The sequence below is a fragment of the Paramisgurnus dabryanus genome, chromosome 10, assembly GCF_030506205.2.
Source record: "Paramisgurnus dabryanus chromosome 10, PD_genome_1.1, whole genome shotgun sequence".
Classification (NCBI taxonomy): Eukaryota; Metazoa; Chordata; class Actinopteri; order Cypriniformes; family Cobitidae; genus Paramisgurnus; species Paramisgurnus dabryanus.
The window spans coordinates 7,416,049-7,442,040 of NC_133346.1; the positions used below are offsets into that span (position 1 = coordinate 7,416,049).

Genomic DNA, 25,992 nt, shown 5'->3' on the forward strand with positions numbered 1-25,992 from the left:
GCCGCTGTTTCTACAGTATCACTAAATGGACAAACTGTTCTACAGAGCACGTTTCGTCACTATGTTGTCACAGACGACATGGTTGTCCTGTAGCGGCTTTTGTAACTTCTCTATGTGCTTTGAAAGGGAGGGGTGAGCAGTGGACTCAGCCGTTGGTTGCAATTCGCAACCTTACCACTAGATGCGGCTAAAATCTACACAGTGCACCTTTAATGCAAAAACAATTGCTGCAATGCTTTGTGGTGAAGGATGCTGTGATTGACCAAATGAGAGTCAAACCAAATAAAAACCTAATGAGACCATCCAAACCCTGTTTGTAAAAACCCAGCATTAGATCTTTCTACTATTTTTGGACTGTTTTCCACACAAAGGGGTGGTTTCCCGGACAGGACTTATCCTAGGCCCAGACAAAAATGCATGTTTAAGCTGCTTTAATTTAAAAACACCTTGCACTGACATATCTTAAAGGGACACTCCACTTTTTTGAAAATATGCTCATTTTCCAGCTCCCCTATAGTTAAACATTAGATTTTTACTGTTTTGCCGATTTTGGATATTTTTTCTCCCATCGTTTTGTCTCAAGATGCACACCAGTATTGGTTTTTTGTTGTTGTTGTTGTTGTTGTAAAAACTACTTTAATGTCCTAATATAACTAAGGCCTGTCCAGGAAACTGCCCAATAATCATCAAACATGTCACATTTCATCTCCTAACCCAAGAACTTCCCACCACTCGGATGTTTAGTCAGTAGGACGTAGTGTTTCTAACATCTCGATAAATATATTGCCCCATTGTGCCCACAGGGTGATTTTTATTCGGTCGGACTCTCCACCAGCAATCCATTTCCAAACCTCACTTTCTGCCCTTTAAAGAAACTAACGTAAATGCTTCACAAATAGCGAAACATAAGGAACTAAATATAAAAGAAATGGCACTTGATTAATACTTTTACGTGGTACGAAGGAAATTAGTGCTTTAAAACATAATATACTGTGATTGAAAAAATAATAATAATTAAATTACGCACAAACAAAAAAATTCGGACTTTCTCCAGTCAGGTATCAAACAGTCACTGGTTTAAAAACCTTCAGTTTATTTTAACCTGTAAAACACGTTGAATCATTTAAGGAGAACCTAAAGATGGCCTTAAATGCTGTGTTATATGTAGTGAAGAAAAACAGCATTAAAATGTCTCTTAGTTGTCCAGCAGGGGGCTAAACCCTGCCGAGCTGCTTTCTCATACGATCTTTTTAATGCTGGGTCTTTTAAAGCTGCCTGTGCTGCGTTGTTTCTGGACCTGGCTGGCTGAGCCGTGACGCGTTCGCCCACTTGCAGACAGACCTGTGGTCGGCGACAAGTCCACCTTCTCTTTATTGGTTCCTGCTCAAAGCAAACCCAGATATGAATCATAACACTGACAGTATGAATAAGCATATTTAGGTTAACCTAGTGCAGTGTGATAAAGCACAATGTGCAAACTTTATCTGTGTGGACGGAGAGAGAGCAGGAAGTGTCAAACTGTTTAAAATAGTAGAGGAAACGAGCTGATCAAGTGTGAAGCATGCAAAGAAAATAACACAAGGAAGAAATGACACGATCGTTGATGTGTGAAAAACACAGCTGAGCTGTAGGAGACAGACTTTTAACTATGATGTTGCTATACAGACCTGGTCCATGCTGAGATGTGGCCAGTGAGGTCATTGAATTGGAAAGGTTGAGGTTGGCAGTGATGCTGAGTTGGCTCTGGGCGGGTGGAGGGTACGGAGAGGTGGGTGTCCTGAGACCCTCCTCACTAGTTTCTTCATCGATGCCAGGGAGATAGGTGTCGATCAGCGCATCTAGAAACTTTACAATTAACTCTGCGTAGTCTGGGAACTGAGTCTGCTGTAAAGATAAAAAAACAATGTCGAAATTTTACACAGATCATGTAACATATAATTTTCATAAAGTAAAATTGCAGTTTACACTGGTTTCCCTAAAAATCATTTAGTCTTTAATGAAGTTTCAGTAAAAAAGAAATACAAATACCTTAGAGAAGGGACCGGCAAATCTCCAGAGTCCATTAAACCCAAAAGCTGTCAAGTGAGAAAAAAATAGCTTGTTAAGTTGTTGCATCAGAATATAACATACAACAGTTTAAGGCTGTCACAAATCAGACTCACAAGTCACCCGGTGATCAGACTTTCGAATGCATTTATCAGATTCACATCATTTAAACAGGAATCAGAAAACTACTTTTGACAATAAACACCCAAAAAACTACATCCATCCTTCACAGAGGTAATCCACGTGGACTCTAATGGGTTAATAAAGGTCTTTTGCGGATAATCAATGCATTTTTTTTTTTTAAATAAAAATATCCAGATTTATATCCGAATATGTACGTTGCACAGTGACTCTCATGAATCATGAGTCCAAGATGGCATAGTTACCGGAATATCAAATCGAATAACCGCAAAAGACCTTTATTAACCCATTAGAGTGGGTTAAAAGGCAAAAAAAAAATGTCTTAAAAGGACACAAATTGTACCAGCTGTGTTGATTTTATCTTAAAACGTTTAACATAATTTGATTCACAAGTATTTTAGCTTTTCAAAGATATGTGACATGTTCAGCTTTTTGTTTTTGAGTTGAGGTACTTGATGAAGTTTTCTGAAGTTGTTCCCTGTTTTCTCCCATTATAAGTTTGGAAAAACAAGGACATTTACTAAAAGAACTTCAAATGTGTTCGTCTGAAAGATGATGGATTTCCCTGATAAAGTGGGTCGCGCAGTCACTTGGTTAATGCGGTAAATTACACAAAAAATAGTTAGCCTACACAAAACTAGCAATGACAGTTAGTTACTGGCAGGTATTATTGGTGTATGACGGCATTTATCATTGCATCCCTAATTTTCGCACATGTCTGACTGCCGCAAATACAACAGGGTGATTCTCGCGAAATTAGACTTAGGAGGTGTTATGAAACATTTCGAAGAAAAAAATGCAAAGTAAGAGTATCAAAATAAGAAGCATTACCGCAAAATGTCATTACCGCAATGTGCCCTATGACTGGATTTGGGTTCTTTGACATGGAAATATTTATAATTAAAAATATCTAAAAACTAAAAAGCTTCAGTGAATGTAATACTATAAACATTTACAGTAAAGAAACATGTGGTATTTGGTGATCATTTGTAAATGTAGAGACAATAATAAGGAATATAAATGTGTCCAAGACCAATTTTCTCATCCTCCGCAACAATTTTCAATCATTGTTTAAGCCCTCAAGAAACTAACATTTAAAAAAATACTTGGAAGGGACATAATTGACTGTACACTCAAGATGGCTTCCAGGTAAGCAGTTCTTATTTTTTCTCTCCAGATAAAAGTTAAAATTTTGTTTGTCACATAGTACCTAGACAACTTTTTAGTTCTCATTACCGAAACATGAGTTTGTACAGTAAATGCATATATTTAATATAATATCATGTTGCGGTAATGATAATTTTTGATAATGATAATCTAAAAAATAAAAATAATTCTATAGGAAATATTTTTTAAATCCTGTAAAAATAATGGTTATAGTAAGTTCAGACATTTATCTTATATGTGCAAAAAAATGGCTTCAAGGGCTTTTTAAAAATTCTGATGCTGGACACCTTCTAAATCTGGATTTCGTGAGAATCACCCAACAGGATAAGTAGTTCACTTTAATATATGTGACCCTGGACCACAAAAATAGTCATAAGTAGCACAAGTATATTTAGCAATAGCCAACAATACATTGTATGTGTCAAAATGATACTTTTTTTTAATGTCAAAAAAATTATTTAAAAAAACTGTTGTATCTCGACCAAATATTATCCTATCCGTACATCATTGGTAAGCTTATTAATTCAGCTTTCAGATGATGTATACATCAAATTTTCAAAATATTAACCCTTATGACTAGTTTTGTTGTCCAGGGTCACATATTTTTTAAAGGAAAGTGTGTTAAAATGAACAACTAAGTATACTCCTTTAAAATGCATATTTATTGATTAGTTAGTTTTAATCGCTTATTTTTTTTTAAAGATAGATTTAGTTTTAATTTCCGATAGGTCTTTTATTTTCATCAGATACAGATCAAAATTTTACAATCCAATGATCCTAAAATGATCCTGCCTGTGAAAACCCAGCTAAAGTACTGTTTCCTACATAAAATCATCTTACATTATGTAAAGGACATTATGTGAAAATATAACCTTGATATCTTTAATATTGACTAAATACGATAATGTCAAAGATTGAAATCAATGTAAAAACTCTGACTGAAATCAAACGTTGATGCTCCTAATCTCAAATTGTAAACTTAAGCCTGGTTTTCACAGACAGGGTCACATATATGAAATGCATTTTTCACTGATGATCCATGTGGTCTGATATGTTTGAGAGAGGCGAGTTGTTTTACTTTGCAGGTAGGATGCTTGATATTGAGGTGGAGACTCTTCATGATAAACTACACTTTGCACAATTCCATGGACTGGGTCTAGAAGATTTGGGTCCTGGCACAGTGACAGCAAAGTGTTAATCTTTGAATCCAGGAGGTTGTGACTGAAACAAATCAAACAACAGATATATCAGTGAGTATCATTCAGTGCCAATAAGGAATACATCCCGAGTGTGTTTGCACTGACTTACACAACAGGAAAGACCTTCGGAAATACAACAGTGGCTTCAGCTAGAAACTCGTACAGGATCCGCTGCTCAAATTCATCAGATGTATTTTTCACCTGAGTTGCCTGAAAAGGCGTGCAATAATCCGGATGAGTAAAAATAGTCGGACGAGAAAGGTGAAGGAAGTGACACATGAGGAAAGTACAAAATATTTAAATAAAAAATACAAAACTGAACTATAAACAGGAACTGAAAATGTTTCTTAATCATTCTGAGAAAAGAAAAATGAGAGATATTTTTGCTCCATACCAAAGCATATAAATATGCATTGAATCTTGTTGCTTAATAGGTTTTAAAACACAGCCCATTGGTTTTCCTGGTCTTACCAGTACGGTCAGTAGGAGTGCCTGGATTTTGGGATCTGTGAGAACCTCTTCATTAAGAAGAACGTTAGACTCAGACACAGAGACTCTACGCAGATGGTGATGTTGGGAGATTCTTTGAGTTTCTATCGACAGAAAAAAAAAGTTATAAATAAATGGAAACATTTAGTCATCTCTACACTTAACTTTGCAAAAGCATCCTCACCAATTTCATATTCGTTTTCAGCCACTCTTCTCATTTTGGGTGGCGTTGTGATTCCCGATTCCATCTCAGGCCTTTTTGGTGCTTTGCTGTCTGATATCAGATGGTCAAAGCTTTTTCTGGTGCCTAAAAATCCAAAAGGTTTTCTACATAAAATCATCTTAAATAATATGTAAAGAACATTCTGTGAAAATATAACCTTTATATCTTTTAATACTGAAATTAAACTTTGATGCTCTAGGTTCAGGTTTAGAAATAAGGCATGGGGTTACCCAGTAACTTCTTGGTGTTGACCTGGGAGGGCTGTCCCATGTCGAGACTCATTGATTTGCGTGTACGTGGACTGATCTGGCCCGCTATAGGGTACTGCGCCACCAGGTACCTTTCTGAGACATTTGGAGATGCCCACGGCTGGCTTTCCCGCAGCGTCCTGGGTGAAAAAGATCAGGCTTTACCCCGAGATGTAAACAGTATGTTTTACGCATTTAATGTTTCTGTGTGTTCGTAGGAAAGCAACTATCGTCTGGGTGGCACCTGTAGCTGGGGTCCTCGTGATGCGCAGAGCATGTTTCCATAGGAACGTTCTCCATGGTAACATCAGAGAGCAACAACTTCCTGTGTTTCAGGCTGCAACGACTGCGTACTTCTTCTGACACAGGCAGGAGAGCTGCACACATGTACATAAACATTATTTTCTGCTGAATTTTTTTAAAACAGGGTTAACACCCCTAACACTGTTTAACACTATGTTGATAACATCTTGATACTTTTTTTGAAATTGGGCAGATAAGAAAAAAGCAGTAAACCCAAACTTTCTTACCAGCCAGATACGCTACGCTCTGCGTGTTCACTTCGAATTTATCACAGTTCAGGTGTTTTCCTACCAAGGCCAACAGCATGTGCAGGATACGAATCGTGCGTGCTACTGTGGTTGGAGAAGGGTGCCTGAAGCCTGTCAAAACAAAATTCAGACTCACAACTAGCATACACACCCACAATGCATTGCAAAAAATTGGCTAGTTTAAAATATTTAAACATTTGATTTTTACCAAAAATGTTATTCAACAATCTCTGGGTCTGGCGGTACCACTTTTAGCATAGCTTAGCATAATCCATTGAATCTAATTAGACCATTAGCATTGCGCTAAAAAATAAACAAAGAGTTTCAATATTTTTCTATTTAAAACTTGACTCTTCTGTAGTTATATTTGTACTTAGACCAGCAGAAAATTAAAAGTTGCGATTTTCTAGGCAGATTTGGCAAAGTCCTTGATTATTACGCAGGAATGAGAGTAGTTCCTAGCCATATCGGCCTAGAAAATCAAAACTTAACATTTTCTGTCAGTCTTAGTACACAATGTAACTACAAAAGAGTCCAGTTTTAAATAGAAAAAATATCAAAACTTTGGATATTTTTTAGCACGATGCTAACGGTCTAATCGGATTCAATGGATTGTGCTAAGCTATGCTAAAAGTGGTACCGCCAGACCCGGAGATTACCTGAACGGATTCCAAAATGGTAATAATCAATTGTGATTCTTTAGTGTCCCTTTTAGATGCTTTGATCCATAGTGACTTAAAGTACATCAAAGCTAAAGGCAGTTTCAATAAAAATAGCACCAACAACATGCATAAACTGCTTTTGTGGCCCAAACTTAACTTCTGGTAGACTTTCACAAAAAAATTCCAGAGTAGATTATTTTTAATAACAAGCAAAATAAATCCCCAGTAAACTACCTTAATTCAAGTCACAGCTATAGCATATAAACTACTACATCGAGCTAACGTTACTGTGTAAAATTAATGTGCACAATGTTAGCTACAAATGCTTAAATTTTTGCGTGGCTGCCAAACCTTTCCCCTCGTATTTACAATAGCGCCCACACCAAAACTTTTTTTCGACATGGTATTTGTTCCAGAGGTCAGTTTAGTTACCAGCCAGACTAATAATGAAGCACAGAAGTAAAATTCGGGCCAGGCACCTAACCACATCCAATTTTAACATATATCAGTGCCAATGTTGTGTCTCAAGATGCACACCAGTATCATTTTTGTAAGGTTTGTTTGTAAAAAGAACTTTAATGTTCTAAAATAACTAAGGCCTAGTCCTGGATTAATCTAAACCCTGTTCGGGAAACCACCCCTATACGTTTTCTTAGTAAAATGTCAGTATGTGTGTTCATGAAAATCGAACCCAGAACCATTCGTGGTGCTACTAATGCAATTCTCTACCAACTAAGGTACAGGAACACATGGATGTTTAGATATTTTATTTAAAGGAATATTCCATTTTCTTAAAATAAAAATCCAAATAATTTACTCACCACCATGTCATCCAATATGTTGATGTCTTTCTTTGTTCAGTCGAGAAGAAATTATGTTTTTTGAGGAAAACATTGCAGGATTTTTCAACGGAGTTTATAAACGATCCCAAACATTTAATACTTAACTCAACACTTAACAGGTTTTTTCCACGGAGTTTATAAACGATCCCAAACGAGGCATAAGGGTCTTATCTAGCAAAACGATTGTCATTTTTGACAAGAAAAATAAAAAATATGTTCTTTTAAACCACAACTTTTCGTTTAGGTCTGATCCAGCGCAACCTAACGTAAATGCGTAGTGACGTAGGGAGGTCACGTGTTACATATATAAAACGCAAATTTGCGGACCATTGTAAACAATAAACTGATACAAAGACATTAATTAGTATCAGTTGACATACAACAACGTAGAAACGGTCCTCTTTCAACACATTTGTAAACACTGGGCGGAGTTTCGCGTTCGTCTTCTGTGACCTCTTGACGTGATGACGTATTGCGTGGGGTCACATCACGCATCACGACCTGATCTAGACGAGAAGTAGTGGTTTAAAAGTGGATATTTTATATTTTTCTTATAAAAATGACAATCGTTTCGCTAGATAAGACCCTTATGCCTCGTTTGGGATCGTTTATAGTCCTTTGAAACTCCGTTGAAAAAAACTGTTAAGTGTTGAGTTAAGTATTAAATGTTGGGCTCTATTTAAGTCCATTAAAATGAGAAAAATCCTGCAATGTTTTCCTCAAAAAACATAATTTCTTCTCAACTGAACAAAGAAAGACATCAACATTTTGGATGGCATGGTGGTGAGTAAATTATCTGGATTTTTCTTTTAAGAAAATTGAATATTCCTTTAAATAATAGTGAAAAACACTATCTTTTACCTTTCAGTAGGTGTCCAACCAGAGCAAAATTAAAGTTTGAGGTAAAGTTCAGACCCACAAAATGGTCCATCTGTTTACAATGCCATTCCAAAGGCTGTCGGATTTCCATAAACACCTCCTCAGGACTCTGGGAAAGACAGAATAGAGGAATTTAATCTCCTGGGTTACTACTACTACTAATGAATGGCTCTAATGCACATCATATGTGTGTCACAAAGTCTGCACCAGCTAAATTCATTTTTTCGTGATTTGCGTTTTGAAAGATTGAAATCAAACTTTGATGCTCCTTATCTCATAATTAGATTAAGACTTTAGCCTGGATTTCACAGACAGGGTCACAAAAAGGTGATGTGACAATAGGACCAAAAAAAAAAAAAAAACAGTGATAAATTGCATGGGAATATTTGTAGCAATAGCCAACAATACATTGTATGGGTCAAAATTATGAATTTTTTTATGCAAAAATCATTAGCATATTAAGTAAAGATCATGTTCCATGAAGATATTCTGTAAATGTCCTACTATAAATATATAAAAACTGTACTTATCATTAGTAATATGTGTTGCTAAGGACTTTATTTGGACAATTTTAAAAGGGATTTTCTCAATTTTTTTGCACACTAAATCGGCCAAATATTGTCCTATACTAACATACCCTTCATCAGTTGGAAGCTTATTCAGCTTTCAGATGATGATTTCAAAAACGTAACCCTTATTAGTGGTTTTGTGGTCCATGATTACATATATTATTTTAGGTGTGTGAGAACCTTGTCATTAAACACTCGCAGACTGTCAAGCGTGTGCAGGTTCTGTTCCAGTAGAGCGGTCCCGGCCGAGTACAGATTCACCTCATCCAACTGCAGTACGGCCACAGCGACCCAGAACAGAGCTTTGTGCATCGGCGAGTCCTGGGCGGCACCACAGTGTTAAACAAGTCATGCACTCATACACCTGCACATACTTGTATACCTGGTAGAAAGCTATAATTTGGTACCTTGTTGAGCAAAGGCTGTAGTTTTGTGAGAGCTATGACTGTAGCTTCAATCAGCACCTGACTGTTACAGTTATCAGAACCCTTCAGACAGCTCTCTAAACCCTGAGAAATCAAACAGTACATTTTAAATAACCAAGAGACGACTAACCAGTTTAGAACTGACTAAATTCAGTATGTGAAAAACTACAAGAATAACAATACAGCTGTATTTGGTTTCTGACCCGATCGATGCTGAGGAGAGGGCTGGCCTTGCTCAGAATCCGTATGATTTGTTTGATCTGGGCGTGCGTCACACGTTTACTGATGCAGCCGAACACCACAAGAGCCCGCGGCTGCAGGGACGGATTGTATTGAAATGCAAACCTGCACATTTAACACAAACATTTGTTTTGTTAATAGTAAGAAATAAATTTAAATAAAATTAATCCTGACTATCTGAAAAAAGAGTTAATAGCATACTTTTGTGCCAGATCGGTCCACTGGTCCAGCCATTTACAACCGGGGATGTCCCTCATACATGCCTTAAAAAAAAGGGAGAAACCCAATCGAAATCTGTCATACATTTAAACAAAACAGTTTTCCACAACAAACAAAGTGTTATGAGGAGAAATGAAACAAACAGATGCACAGCAATGTATGCATCATTTTGGGGTGAAAGTAAAAAGGCTTACGGAGAACTAAAAATACAATAATCATTTCCTGTTAACAAAGTGCAGTTATTTCTAACAACATGTATATGTTCTTCCTATGCATGTACAAATGTCTTTGGGGTTTTGACTTGAAGCGCTGTGTTTAAAAAAAAAACGAAACAGCTAGCAAAGCACTGAGGGGGTGTGTACACTCAAGGTTTTTTTGGGTCCAAAGAAATTTACCCGGCCCAAAATTACCTGAATCACTTTTTACCCAAACTCAACATGCATAACTAATTTTTTTTTTAAAGAAAGACACGAAAAACCTGAGAAAATTAGACCCGCCCTAGTGGGAATTTTTCTTAATACAACTGGCCCTGAATGTAAATGGCGCCCAAAGTGTGGGGAGTCTGCAGTCAGAGAGAAACCCTGGTGACCTTGCATCCAATTTGGCGCTGCACCATTCAGTTCCTCCAGAAAAACGTGATTATGCGATCGCAATGCATGATCAGCCAAATTCTGCATATTTATGCGGGGCTGCCACTTTCGCCGCATAAATTGCAGATTTCTGCTCGCAAAATATGCAGGGCTTGCATGATTTTATAATCCTCACATTTTCGTAGCAAAAAGTCATATATATCTTAGCAGAAAGTTTAAAAATGTTGCATTTACTTCACACATGCGCAGCCATGTGCTCTGTTTTCATGGGAATGTTAGGAAGTGACGTAATTACGTGACGTGGACATCAATGAAAAGCTGCAAACAGCTTTTGCAAGTTCACACAGTTTTTGCAAGTTCCTGCAATTTTGGCAAGTTCCAGCAATTTCATTACATAAAATTGCATAAATATCCCACATATTCCATCGCATTTTTTAAGAAAACTTGCCACAACATCAAGGATCTTTGTCCGCAACAATCACCAAAAAACTCTTGTGTTTTTCTGGAAGGACTGACCATTTGTTTTGTTTTTTAACTGACAACAACACCAAGGTAACTGCTAAAATTTGCATACAAAATTGATTGACAGGTCTGGCTCCGTGAAACGTAACCTACCGCCATCCACACAATGTTGCAAGTGCTTTTGGCAAACAGAGGAGGGGTTGGAAAAGGACTTGATGTACACATGCGAGATCAAGTTTCGTGTTCAAGTTACCAGAGACCCAATGCCGCTAATATTATACCCGGCCCGTGTTAGCAGCACATGTGAAACTTTTAGACCTGAACCCGCTTGGGTCGAACCTCTGGTTTTCGGACGTAAGTGGACCTGTGAAGTGTACACCACAATGTTTTTTCCTGCGGCCAGCATTTAAAAACATTTTTAAAAAATCAGCAGCTGGTGGGTTTTGAATTTTTCCGCGCTATGCACCAAAATGTTCAACTTTGGGTTAAATCTCAGCTCGTCAATGTCACTTTTCACTCTGCTGTCCAATCACAGTGGAGGAGGGGCGAACAAATGTCACAATAACAACTGGCACATCATTTAACGATTTAATCATATCAATTAAAGTGCTTAGCTGATAAAATGCTGGCAAGTGCCCACAGTTGGCGTTTTTAGTCACGTTTAATAGTTTTGGTGTACACGCCCCCAAGCGTTTATTATACGCTGAGCACTTAGCAATCTGCGTTTTTACTGGTCGCTGAGAGTTTAAAAACTTTTATCTTTGGGAAAAGATGCCATGCTCGTCAATGTCACTTTTCACTCAGCCGTCCAATCATGGGGAGGAGCGGTGGGACAAATACCACAACAATAAACTGGCGCATCGTACAACGACTGAAAAACAAAACAAAAGTAAATAAACGCTGCTAAGTGCCTGGTGTTTTTAGCCTCGTTTAAAATGCTTTGGTGGTCAGAGCCGATGGTGTAGTGGGCAGTGCTCTGACATGTGGTGCTTTCGCACTTTTGGTGACCAGAGTTCGATTCCCGGCTCTTGGTCATTTGCCAATCCCGTACCCCTCTCTCCTCCCTGTACTTTCCTGTCCTCTCCTCAATTACTGTCAAAATAAAGGCAAATATAGCCAAATATAATAAATATATATATATATATATATATATATATATATATATATATATATATATATATATATATATATATATATATATATATATATATATATATATATAAAACTTAAAATAAAAATGCTTTGGTGGACCTATTTGTAGTAAAGAAGCATAAAGACAGAATATGCAAGATGGGGAGAAATAGGGACATCGAACCAGAGTCCCTGTGAGCCAACAGCTCTAATCATGCAAGACCTAACATGTTCTACCTCCATGATCTCTAGCAGTGCTTCAGTCACCGTCTCCAGGGATGACAAAGCAAAAGTCTCTCTCTCGTATGAGCCTGGAGAGAAGGAGCGATCTCTGTAGCTGGAACGAAAGGCGATGACTGCAGCCGATTTGACCTTGCTGATGCCGAACAGCAGGTAAAACTTTGGCAGGGAGAACTCCGTCAGGCTTAAACGCAGAACCTCCTTGGTCTCCTCTGCACAACAAATTTGATTTAATAATCAATAACACATCTTTTAATAACTCGTCTCATTTCTAGGGTACGGATGATCTTACCGCTGAAGCACAACTGGGAGCAAGTGCAGAGCGAGTGGATGATGTTGATGACCAGGCCATGCGTGGACGCCCGAAGCGACAAAGGCCCCGTGGCCACCAGTAGGGTCACAACGTGGAAGAGGTAGGGCAGATGGGCGGCCACGTCCAGAGAGTTGTTAAAGGATAACATGAGCATGTACCTGGCTAAGATGGCGATATCGTCCCACATCAAGTGCTGTTCCAGCGTGGGTGTTGGAGACAGACAGGTCTTATCTATGATTTTACACATACGAATGATCACCTGCGGAGAAAATACAATTAAACATCACTATCTTGAATTTTTTAAGTAATTAATACTGAAAGTAATTAATACAAAAGCTTTTCCCTTTCATAACAGAGAAAAAGAGAGAGACGAGTGCGACTAAAATATTTGTGTGGTTATAGGGGGTGAGAACAAAAGTGTGAACCGAGCTCAAGTTTTATATTTAGAAATGTTAAACTATCACGTCACGTCACACGTTTCAGACTGCTTTCAGGTTTCAAGGTCTCATCTTTATATCTTGAGGGCTCGCTGAACTAAAAAGGTTATCGTGTTTACCATTCATATTTATCCTCACAAAGTGTGTATGTGATGGGTCACCTTGCTAGACACCAGCTTGACATTGCCAGAGGCCAAAGCCACCGCAGTGTCCGCCATCACTTCAGCTTTAATGGATCCGAGACCTCCGGTCGCGCTGGTTTTTATAAAACTGTCCAGAACGACATCAAGTAGATCTGTTATCTGCAAACAGAATAAAAAAAAATTATGTAGATAAGTTTGAGCATCTCAGCTCAACGTCTTTATCACAAAAGTAAACCAGATATAAATCATTAAGGAAGTGAGCATCTATAGCCACGGAGCCTGAAATAAGTCTGACATGAGTCAATTTGAAACCGTTTCTACATTAAAGGCGCAACATGAAAACCACAAAGTGAGCTTCAAGGGTCTATGTTTGCCTATTGTTCTGCCATTTATGAGGTTTCTATGTTTTTTATCTTTTTAATTAACCTCAACTACCCCCAAATAGCATAATGCATTACTGTGACGCCTTCAGAATATGCGTCAACTGATCAAAGGGCACAAGACTTGTTTTGTGATACCTGTCCCAAGCTGCCCCAGATCTTGGCTTGGATTGATGGATACATCTGCTTTTCGTTTATCGTCATGGTAATGAGTTTGTCCAGAATGGCAGTGACCCGTTGGCGTTTGGCATCGTCGCTGTGCTTGCAGAATCGCACCAAGTTTAACAGCCAGGGAGTCATATACTCCAAACACAGATGTTTCAGTTCAATACCTGAAAGGATACGGAGGAGAGTCATTGGTAACTGGAAACATTTTCCTTAAGCACTCCTGAACTCCCTCAAATATGCCTCATTTTTACATCCAGATAATCACAATCTTGTAAATAGTAAGTAAACAGTATGTATACACAATCGGTATGAACTGGACTGAAATAATCTGCAGCAGAGATTTTAAACTATGGCATTGACCACAGATAAAAATAGGGACACAGATAACCATAAATATGCATATAAAGCTGCAATTCATAACTTTTTGCTTTATATATATATATATATATATATATATATATATATATATATATATATATATATATATATATATATATATATATATATATATATATATATATATATATATATATATATATATATATATATATATATAATTTATTATAAAATACCTTGATTCCAAAAAGTAAGCTTATAATGATTAAGGTTTTTGAATATAATCCTTTTAAAGTGCATCGCAATACTAATGTGAACGTTTACTGCATCAATGCATAAAACAAATAATCGATTATTTTCAAAAAAGCTGTGCCTGCCTATGTCTCTTTGAAGGTCTCTCTGTCTATAATAACATGTTAAAGATGCCACATTGCATTACTCAAGGCGATACACGCTTTGTCAAGGAAGTGCGCATCTCTGGAGCACAGTTTTAATGAAGGGCTTTGACAAGAAAGAGCCACAACAGTAAAAATTTAAGACTTACCTCTGCGGTAATAGTAAAAATTGAGGATGCAATTTACCGAGATATCGTATTGAATCGTATTGTTGACATAATAAATCCAATCGCGAGATCAGTGACGATTCACACAATTTCTAAGTTAAAGGCGCTCTAAGCGAATCTGCGAGACGTTAGTTTTTGTTGACGTTTGAATTGTTTTTAAACAGACGGAGCGTAGCTAACTCCTCCCCCTCCCCCTCGTGCTTTCATGAAAGTGCCCAACCCCCACCCCCAAATCCTTTTTGTCGTTTATTGGCTGGAACACTTTGTTTGGTTTTGTGGTGCTAGGTTTGGCCAATATGTTGTTATTGCCGTTTGTGAAGCCTGGGCTGTCTACAGAGATCGCGTTTTTTTACAGTTTGATCAGCGGACAGGCAGAAAGCAGATAGTGAGGAGATGTTTGCTGTATGTAACAAAAAATGTTTTATGGTCTAAAACGCGTCAATTCGCTTAGAGCACCTTTGACTCTTTCCCATCAATTGCCGAGTTATCTTGTCAATTAAAAGAAAACATTTGCATAAAAAAGTGTTCCTGATTAACTTTTATGTTAATCTGCAATACCGTGATTATCCACTAGATGGCACTTACCAAATTTATGGAAAAAAACCTAAGCCAAAATGTTATTTACAATTTTTAAACTTTCTGTATGTTTTGATAATCATTCTGAATCTGATCTCTAACAAAATTCCTTAACAAAAATGCAATTATTTCAGCTTTTTGCTAAAAAAAAAATATATATATTTTTAAGAAAAATACTCATATTTAAGAGTTTACAAGCAGAGAAAACGTATAGATAGGATTAAATGTTTTTTCCCTATTTTGTTTGTTTGTTTATTGTTTGTTTGAAAGCAGAGGGTCTGTTCTTTTATTTGATATATTTGTATGTTTATATATTTTTTTAGAAGAAAATTTTCCTGGAAGGCATTTTGTGAAACTTTTGTGAAAATCACAAAAAATGCTGTCAGGCAACTGTTCAAAAAATTGCCAGCGGGAAATGAGTTAAGCTGTCATGTACGATTTTGTGTCAATTTGGAGTCATTTGACTTTGAACATACACTTGAAGAGAAGTACGTAAAGATAAGTACGAAAAACAGTACGCAAAACCTGCATTTTTAGATTTTAAACAGAGGTGGCGATACTGGGGCAAAAATTAAGAACTGCAGCTTTTATTTCGGCATGTAACGAAAGTAAAGATCTTCCTATTTTCCCCGTCTTGACGTATATCCGAGTGAAATGGCTCTTGAAATGAGAAAAAAGGTAGGGCGGGACTTAATTTCGGCCATTGAGAACTGACTAGATCATTCGAAGTTGCTACTTGCTAATCGTCGTGATCTTTTTCCGAGCCCGCCCTCATGCCATACCTCGTGACCGGAAGTAAAGAGAGAACGTTTCAAAGAGGGGAGGAGATTAGCATTTTTAACTTAAGATTATGAGCGCACAAAATAATAAAACTCACAGATATACCACAATATTCCCTAAAAAATACATTTTTCATTTCATGCCGACTAAGAAAACAATTACGTAAAACATGAACTGTAACAATGGTGACTGCAATATACTACACCAGTGGTTATCAATCTTGCCCCAGGGGACCCGCATCTCTGTATATTTTGTTTGTCTCCCTTGACTTAAACACCCAGTTTTGTTCATGCATCTCTTCCTTAATGAGCTGATGATCTGAATCAGGTGTGTTAGATAAGGGATACATGCAAAATGTGCAAAGCAGTGGGTCCCCTGGGAACAGTTTGAAAATGACTGTACTAGACTATCTGCCTAAATTAGTAAATGTGTCATTGACAAATTACCCCTAAAAATGTACCTAAAATGGGTTGCGAACCAATAAAAGTTAAGAAACCCTATTTAACTGAAAACAATGAGGCACTGACTGGATTTGCTGAAGCCAGAGATACATTCCTCCAAGAACTCCAGGGTCAGGTGAGGCTCATTGGCTGCGAGAGTCTTGCTGATAGACACGATGAAGAGAGTGTTATTGGCAGGGATGCAAAGTCCGGAGGTTTCCAGAAGTTGGCCTTCAATCTTCAAGTTAAAGGTGCAAGTTAAGGCACACAGGAGGTTGTACGCAGCAGACCTTTAAACAAAACAAAGACATAGAAATGTTCACACACTGCAATTTATTTAAAAATACCATTGTTATAATGCAGATTTTGAATGATCACCTTAAACTGGGGTCAGAGCTGCCCAAGTTGAGCAGAGCGATGTTGAGGAGGGTGCCGGGAACATCTTTAGGCCTGATCTTGGTATGCTGTGGTATGGAGTCGGGTTGCGAGAGCTCCCAACGTGTGCGGATGTGAATGATTGAATGAACAATGCTTTCGCACTCCTGGTGTATGAAGGGCAACGGCGGGCCTTGGTTAGCGATGGTCAGCGTGAACTGGCTTTCATCTACCAGACAGATCTCTTCAATCTCAGAGGCGTAATAGATGTCGTTAAGGAAAACGGATTGACCCAAGACTCTTGTACGCTCGGCTGACGTCACCTGCACTGCACTACTACCCACCTGGAACACAAAGAATATGAGATCAAAATCTCAGCTTAGCTCAATGTGTGTGTTGGTCTGTATGTCTACCACAGTATACCTTTATAGACACTTTAGTGTCTTTGTGAGCGAGTTTCAGGGCATTGTGAAAAACCTTCAGGTCTTCCTCCAATGCAAGAGTGGTAGCCGGAAGCTTCTGTTGCTCTGGTTCCACGAACTCGGCCAACCTTGCAGGCGAGTCAATGAACAGTAACTTTTTACTGCCTTTGAGCCCTGTCAGCAGTCTCTCGTGGTATTTGGTGTATTCCCGTACCCAGGTGTTACAGTTATAGATATAGATGGCGGCCACATTCTCGTAAGCGAATCCTGGGAAGACGACAAACCATTTGGAGAGGAAGTCCGTCTTGAAGCGGTTGCTGGGGCCGGCATGTGTCAAGTCCACCACTAGCTCGTACGGTTTGGCGTAGTACGGTTTGAGGGTGAGAAGGACGTGGTATATGAGTAAATCTCCATTTATCTGGCCTGTCTTGAACCTGTTGGGGAAAGACGTGGGAAAGTGTATGAGCAACCTGATCCACCAAATGCCTTAGCTGAGCTTGGGCCGCAGCTAATAAATCAAGTGCCAAAAAAGACACTAAGACAATCTTCAGAAGTTACGTTTTCTGGAAGTTTACTCTAAGTAAAAAGTCACAAGAAGGTACAAAAGTCGTCACTGGGCGGTACCTTTTCAAAAAGTGCATATTGGTACCTCAAAGGTACATATCTGTACCAATGTATCGGCACATATAAGGACCTTTTTAAAAGGTACTGTCCTAGTGACAACTTTTGTACCTTTTTCTGAAAGTGTTGATATGAATATACTCTATAAAGATTTTGGGTTGTTTTTTAAACCATGTTTGGGTAAATTTTGGACAGAACCAACAGATGAGTTATAAATAAACCTATGCTAAGTTGTTCTTACCCAGCCATTGGTTGAAACCCCAGGATTTGGGTTAAAACCACCCATTGTAGGTTTACTTGGTTCTGTCCAATATTTTACCCAACCATGGGTTAAAACAATCCAACGTCAACTTCCTCAAGTCAACAGAGATAGTGTCTTCAGATATCAAGATGTTTTTGGCCTGGCAAAGTTTAAAACAGTTGTTAGGGTTTGACGGTTAACCGAAACACTATACAAAGACAGAAACACTATACAAAGAAATGCTGGGCTGTTTCAACCCATTCTTTGGTAAAATGTGGACAAACCAAACAGTTTTTTTGAATTAAAGGAAAACACCAGCGTTTTTCAATATTTTACTATGTTCTTACCTCAATTTAGACAAATTAATACATACCTATTTTTTATCAATGCGTGCACTTAATCTTTGTCCAGCGTGTGGTGAATGTGTTAGCATTTAGATTAGCCCCATTCGTTCCTTAGGCTCCAAACAGGGAAGAATTTAGAAGCCACCAAACACTTCCATGTTTTCCCTATTAACATGAGTAGTTACACGAGTAGGTATGGTGGCACAAAATAAAATGTGGCTTCTAAATTCATCCCTGTTTGGATCCTAAGGAATGAATGGTGCTAGGCTAAATGCTAACACATTTACAAATGCACAAAGATTAAGTGCATGGATTGAAAAAAGATAGACATGTATTCATTCGTCTAAGTTGAGGTAAGAACAAAGTAAAATATTGAAAAACTGTGGTGTTTTCCTTTAACATTGAAAAGTCCATATATGACCCAACATGGGTTAAAACAGCCCAGCATTTTTTTTAAGCTAAAAGAAATAAAGCATACACTAACAAAGCTATTTTCAACTCAGCGTCGGGTCAAAAGAGGGCAATCTCAGTTCCTTCCTGACCCAATGCTGTTGAAAATAACCCAGCATTTTTTTATAGTGTACTAAGTTGAATACACTGATGATGTGTGGTGAGTTTGTACATAAGTTTAAAAATGAGTTACTCTATCTTTACTCTTTAAGGTCTCAGCAGTGGTGTAGTGTAGGATATATGGAGGTATACCAAGTATACCAACTTCTTTATTAGATGGCACGGAGTATACCCACTTCTAAATATTAACCTCATTTTGATCCTTACGTGGAGTAGTGACAATACTAGCCCATTATAAAAGTGAACTAATTATGTAAGAGTAGTCTATTCGTACATGTAACCCTAGTTGGGTCGCTTTTAAAAAAATGGGGGCGTAAATTAAAAAGAACACCCACTTCTCCAACACCACTATTATAAAATAATATATACAGCTGCTTTAAAAAAAAAAATCTAACCAATATAATAAATTCCAGAATGTTTATGTGCGCGGAGCAAAAACTAACGCGGGGTTAGTTGTAAAACGGACTGTTTACATTGTTGCACAAGGTTGAGCGTTTAGTTTTTCCGATATTTTTTTACGCTGCCAAAAGATGATCTCCCGCAAATTATTGGAAATGTATAATGTTTTTCCAGGGAGTTATTGATAAATGAGTTTTTTGGTGGCATGGAAGTGAATTTTTTATCATATGTTTTCTTCGGTTTTAAGTTGGGTGTGTAAGATACAAAATCCAATGCTATGTCATATTATGCTGTGTCTTAAAAAAATATTTTGACCCAGTGGGTTAAACCCTGTTTTACAACAAACCCATCAGCACTTACGATATGAAAACCGCTAACGCTAGCGTAATTCTTGCCGTTGTTTTAAATAGGCTATGCACTAATGATTGCTGGCTGCCAACAAAATTAATCTGCATGTCTTATCAAAAATCATGTGTCAAATTGATTTTTGTTCATATCTTTAATATTAATTGAATAAGGTCACATCAAAGATTGAAATCATAATGAAATGAATGGCTTAAATCAGACTTTCATGCTCATTATCTCAGAATTAGATTTTTGAAACTGTAGTATGGTTATTACAGACTTGGTCATATAAAAAAATGTTTTGTCATAATTGTTCTGCTTTTTCTCACATATTTAGACATTTGTATCCATTTTATAATTGAACTATTGTTAGAAAAGTGCTGGATGAATGAATACAGTGTGGATAGTGGTCTATTATAGACAGATATATAAACAATATCCACTTCCAAGTATATAGACAAAGTAGTATTGAAATATTTGCCTGCAAACTTAATTTTTAGCAAGTGTTACAACTAACCCCCTGCCTGTTACAATTAACCCCCACCTATGGGGTAAGTTGTAACGTTTGCACTTCTGTCATGTTTGGTGTAATTGTCCAAGAATGGTAAGTACTAGAAACAAACTTCAAATGTTCATTTGCAGCAGAGATGTGTGTGTTGCTTGTGTAAAAATATAATTCATCAAACTCAAATATTTTTTGAATGATTGAGCCAAAACCAAAAAGCGTTAGGTAGTGCCACGCTCTCCCCTATATAATAAAAATAAAAGCATGCCCTCGTGAGGTCTAGCCATGTCGGACTAGTCATGAATAGGTGTGATGATAAAAACTCTAACCACACAGCGGTTAATGTGCATGTTTAATATAAAAGCTCAAGCAGAAGTGAAACACAGACAGGAAACTTATCGTTGGTTAATGAGAGCGTGTGTGGGGGTGTGTGCACCTGCAGCTTCTGTAAAATTATCACTTCTCAAAAAGTGACTCTTAATACATACGCACTCACATACAGAACTTCCTTCAGACCTCTTCACATCAAAAAATCTCTGAACAAACCGGCTACACACCAAAAAGGTAAGAAACTATTATATTCGCAAGAGTCAATCTGCTCAGTTATAGTTTATAGTAAAGGTAATTTAATTTGAGTTTGTTAATCTACTTTGTAGAAGGAACTAAAATGAACTAAATTATAATAATGTTTTACGAAAAATAAAAATGTAGATACAGAAAGAGGTTTTACGGCTGAACATTAGATTAAATATTACATTATGGGTTGAATTAATAATTGGGCTGTTTTCCATATTTATATTTTTATAGTACATAAATAATAAGATAAAATAGGTAACTTTTCCCTAAAATTTTTTATTTTTGTTGTAAGTAATTTAACAGAATAAACTAAATAATTAATTAATAACAAAATATCTCACATCTTGCAGAACCATGACAACTGCCCAGACAGTTTGCTTATTGTGCTTCGTTTTACTCTTGGGATCGGCACATGCTAAAGAAGGTTCCGGCGGGACCCCTCAAACAACACCTGTAATCACAACTAATAATAACCCTGAAATGGCTAAAAACACAAACACCACAGAAATTAAAACATCAAAACTGGAATCAACTACATCAGCTTTGAAATGTGACTGCACTCCAACCCCTAATTGCACTTCAAGCCCTAAAAGCACTCCAAACCCTCCTGAGACTCGTAAAGATGCTTTAGAACATTACATTATCTCCTTGCCAAAAGAAACAGCGATTCTGGTTCTGGTGGTGCTGGTGGTGGCCTGCATTACATTGCTTCTGATCACACTCTTATGTACCTGCCATGTTTGCCACCTGAGAGCAGTAATCTCCAGGTTACAGCCTTATCACAGCGTCGACCTATACTCTGTAAAAAAGAGGAGCGAATCGCCATGCAAGGATGATGGCAAAGAAAAAGAGCAACCAACAGAGACCTGCCTCATGTTGGCAGAGGTGACCGTGCAAGAGGAGGAAAAGAAGGAGGAAAAGGAGGAGGAGAGCGTTCCACTCAACACCGAGCCACCTGCGGAGAAACCGAATGGTGACGTCACCCAGGAGGAGAATGCTTACGATATTGTGAGCGACGAGCCTGCTGTAGGAATAACGGAGGTCTCTGATACAGGAGTGTGATTTCCTAACCCATTCTGTATGTGTGGTGTCACACGGCTCCCCCTGGTGGCACTGAAAGTCTATAGCAGCTTAAGCTTCATTTGACTGTTACAGCTTGGTTTGTACATCTTGAGCACCAGAATCGAAAGAAGGGATTTCAATCCACAAGTGCGATAGTAAGACTGCTAAGTTACTCAAGCCAACAATAAACTAATTTTAGCATTGAAAGTATTGAAAATATGCAACTCTTAACATTGTGTTTATTACATAAAGCTATATACTATGACCAGGTTTCTAACGGCAAATTTGTGCATTTATTGTGTTGTCTGTATTGCGGTTTCCCAGACAGGGTTTAGATTCATCCAGGAGTAAGCTTTAGTTATATTAGGACATTTAAATAGTTTTAACAAACATATACTGGTGTGCATCTTGATTATGTTAAGATATGTCAATGCAATATATTTTTTAAATTAAGGCAGCTCAAACATGCATTTTAGTCTGGGACTAGATTAAGCTCTGATCGAGAAACCACCCCTGTGTGTTTTGTTTATTCTTAAACATTTTTAGATTTCTGAATATTTTTGGATAAATAAAGTTTATGTTGTCTTTAGTCTAAGTCTTAAGTTTTTATTTCAGATTTGTTTCTCAGTTAAAAATGAAAGTAAAAAGATCTTACTATACTCTTGTGGGAAACATTATATTTATGACCTTTTCTGTAAAATCCAGGCTAAAGTCTCATAATTTATAAATGGGATTATGAGAATCAAAATTTGACTTTACACACTGATTTTAATCTTTAACATGCTCTTACTCAGTTAATATTAAAGATGTTAAGGTTATATCTTTTCAGACTGTTCTTTATGTTATGTAGGATGATTTTCGATGTATAAAATGGTAGATGACAACATTGACTTTAGTTGGGATTTTAGTTGCAGAATTTGAATAAGAAACGAAATAGATGCAATATTATACAAAAACATAGTCTGCTTAGTTACGTAATTTGTCTCTTATTAAATAGCTTTTTAAATGTGTAAATAATCTTATATGCCAATTAATATTGAAACAGAGTACTAAGGGGATCACTACATGAGGTACAATTATCAGAATTGCGTAGTACAAAAGAGAAAAACAAAATTTGCAATCCACATTTTAGTTCAAGGTACACTGCTTTGGAACAGCCTGCCGACTGAACTAAAAAATGCAAACAAAGTTGAAAATTTTTCAAAGAAATTTAAAAAAGTACAGCAGGTTTGTGAACACTGATAGTCGTACAAGTTCTCAGCTTTGTTTTTTTTTAACTTTCATTTCGTTTTTTGTGTGATTTATTGTTTTCCTGTTGTTAAAAAAGCCTAACTAGGGACTGGGGCTGCAAATTAGCCTTTGGCTAGAAGTCTACAGTAGGCCTATATGTAGAGCATCGGCTGCTTGAAATTGTAGTAAATTGTAGAAAATGTTATACTGCATTGTCCCGGTTAAATAAACCAATAAATAAATAAATAAAAGATTTCACACTTTATAGTGACTATAGTAAAAAAGACATTCATAGAGAGAACAGATAAACATTGAGCATGTCACCGAGCATGAGGACACAACACATACTGTCCAACCCTTAAAATGAGAGCATTCTGATTTAAACAAATTCTGAATCAACAAATAACACAAACTTTAGTGAGTCACAGCCTCATATGCAAACACAGAACCTCTTCAGCCACACAAAGTTTTGCTTTACATACTGTATCTCAAAAGCTTCAGACAAATGAGACGTTTAATATTACGTTGAGAATACATACTTTAAATGTATATAAATGTAAGAAATACTTCACCCAAAGCCTTAGGCCACCACCACCAGATTGTTGTTACCACCAAGTTTTAATGTCCATCCATATTTATTTTTCAATCTATTTTATTAAGATACAAACAGAAGATACAGGAAATGTGTACAAAAAAAATAATAAAAAAAATTTTCAGGACTAAATGTCTTTTTTAGGCATCGTCATTATTTAGTGTGACCTCTCCTGGTACTTAACACATATTGAGCGTTTTTGAGCAGAATGAAGTAAAAAGATTAATTTCTTTAAAATTAGTAATTAGGATTTAATTTTATTTAGGTTTAAGAGATCCTGCAGTTTCAGCTATTGCTCAAGTGCAAGGAGAGTTTGCCCTAAAAACTTGACACATCGGTTTACATTTTTATACAGTTTTTAATACTATATACACATTTCCTGTATTTTCTGGATGTATTCTATTAAAGAGACTGAAAAACAATTATATAAGATCACTATAACATTGCAAAAACAACAAATCTTATTCTGGCGTGGTGGCTTAAGACTTTTGCACAGTACTGTATATAAAGTCTGTTGTTTAGTTGAGCACAAATGAATAATTTTATAATAAAATGTTATTATGATAGTCATTTAGATTACTTAAATATTGAATGTTTGTGCGTTTTTTGAGCTTCACCATGTTGACCACCATTTAAGAAGATAACATGACAGCATTTTAACATAAAATAATTTATGTGTGTTCAGCTAAAGAGAGGAAGTCATATGAACTGGGATGCTATATGAGTACGAGTAAAACAGGATTTTTATATTTCGGTGAACATAGAAGGGTGTAGTAGTTTAAATCTTAATCATTAAAGTCAAAATGAAATTGAGACATTTTTTATATTGTGGTATTTTTTGACCAATGAATAATCTGTTGAGATCTTTTTTTATTCATGTGCCCTCATCATTTTTTTTAATCTCAAACTGGAGTATAGCAGGTGGGGGGGCCGGGAAAAGATCGCAGCGATTAGCAAATAGCAACATGACCCAATTTCCAACGATCCAATCAATTCTCAATGAACTACTTTTAAGTCCAGCCTAATACCTTTTATTAATTTCAGAAGCCTTTTCACTCGGATATACGTCACAACGGGCAAAATAAGACAATTGCTAATTCAGTTTAGTTGTGACTTTAAAATTAACTGCAAATTTACTTCAGCATATGAAATAGAAAGTATTTAGAGAAATATCCAATGCTGAATTTTTATATTTGATCAACTATATAAAATATAAATAACTATAACAAACAAAAATATTTAATCTACAATTTATACATTTTATATTTGTGACCCTGGACCACAAAACCAGTCATAAGTCATGTGACTTTGTTTTACTCGTGGGTATATTTGTAGCCAAAAATCATTAGGATATGGAGTATAAAGCAGTCCTTCCAGAAAAACGCAGAGTTTTTTTGTGATTGTTGCGGGCAAAAATCCTTGATGTTTTCTTAAAAAAAATGCGAATATGCGGGATATTTATGCAGTTTGATACAATGAAATTGCGGTAACTTGCAAAAATTGCGGTAACTTGCAAAGATTGGGGTGGCTTGCAAAAAATTGCGGTGGCTTGCAAAAATTGCGGGAGCTTGCAAAAATTGCGGTAGCTTGCAAAAATTGCGGTAGCTTGCAAAAATTGCGGTAGCTTGCAAAAATTGCGGGAACTTGCAAAAATTGCGGGAACTTGCAAAAATTGCGGGAACTTGCAAAAATTGCGGGAACTTGCAAAAATTGCGGGAACTTGCAAAAATTGCGGGAACTTGCAAAAATTGCTTTTCATTGATGTTCAGGTCACATAATTCCTAACATTCCCATAACTTCCTAACATTCCCATGACAACAGGGCTGCACATGTGCGAAGTAAATGCAACACTTTTCAGCTTTCTGATAAGATATATATGATTTTTGATTATGAAATCCGAAAGCCCGCATATTTTGCTAGCAGAAATCAGCAATTTATGCGGCGAAAGTGCGGCGTATTTAAAAAATGCGGCCCCCGCATAAATATGCAGACTTTGGCTGATTATGCATTGAATTATGCGATCGTATAATCAAGTTTTTTGGGAGGACTGATAAAGATCATGTTCAATGAAAATATTTTGTAAATTTCCTACCACAAATATATCAAAAATGTATTTATCATTAATTTGGACAATTTTAAAGGCGACTTTCTCACTATTTTTACTTTTTGCACTCCCCAAATCCAGATTTTCAAATAATTTGATCTTGGCCAAATTTTATCCTATCCGAACAAACCATAAATCAGCTAATTTA

At 36.9% G+C, this 25,992-nt stretch overlaps 1 protein-coding gene across 2 annotated transcripts in view; it reads right to left on the reverse strand.

The window, feature by feature from the left end:
* The window catches only part of nf1b (neurofibromin 1b), a 72,970-nt gene continuing 46,978 nt past the window's right edge, over positions 1 to 25,992 (reverse strand). For both annotated transcript variants that reach the window (XM_065260636.2, XM_065260629.2), the window contains 22 exons: positions 17,257 to 17,689; positions 16,837 to 17,177; positions 16,546 to 16,748; positions 13,735 to 13,928; positions 13,235 to 13,375; positions 12,616 to 12,895; positions 12,321 to 12,535; positions 9,883 to 9,944; positions 9,645 to 9,786; positions 9,424 to 9,525; positions 9,197 to 9,337; positions 8,430 to 8,556; positions 6,044 to 6,175; positions 5,758 to 5,890; positions 5,496 to 5,653; positions 5,227 to 5,349; positions 5,025 to 5,146; positions 4,663 to 4,763; positions 4,433 to 4,575; positions 2,029 to 2,075; positions 1,668 to 1,884; positions 1 to 1,380 (listed from right to left, as the gene is read on the reverse strand). In XM_065260636.2, coding sequence (XP_065116708.1) covers positions 1,238 to 1,380; positions 1,668 to 1,884; positions 2,029 to 2,075; positions 4,433 to 4,575; positions 4,663 to 4,763; positions 5,025 to 5,146; positions 5,227 to 5,349; positions 5,496 to 5,653; positions 5,758 to 5,890; positions 6,044 to 6,175; positions 8,430 to 8,556; positions 9,197 to 9,337; positions 9,424 to 9,525; positions 9,645 to 9,786; positions 9,883 to 9,944; positions 12,321 to 12,535; positions 12,616 to 12,895; positions 13,235 to 13,375; positions 13,735 to 13,928; positions 16,546 to 16,748; positions 16,837 to 17,177; positions 17,257 to 17,689 — 3,700 coding nt within the window. In that variant the 3' untranslated portion in view covers positions 1 to 1,237. The remainder of the gene's footprint in view (positions 1,381 to 1,667; positions 1,885 to 2,028; positions 2,076 to 4,432; positions 4,576 to 4,662; positions 4,764 to 5,024; positions 5,147 to 5,226; positions 5,350 to 5,495; positions 5,654 to 5,757; positions 5,891 to 6,043; positions 6,176 to 8,429; positions 8,557 to 9,196; positions 9,338 to 9,423; positions 9,526 to 9,644; positions 9,787 to 9,882; positions 9,945 to 12,320; positions 12,536 to 12,615; positions 12,896 to 13,234; positions 13,376 to 13,734; positions 13,929 to 16,545; positions 16,749 to 16,836; positions 17,178 to 17,256; positions 17,690 to 25,992) is intronic.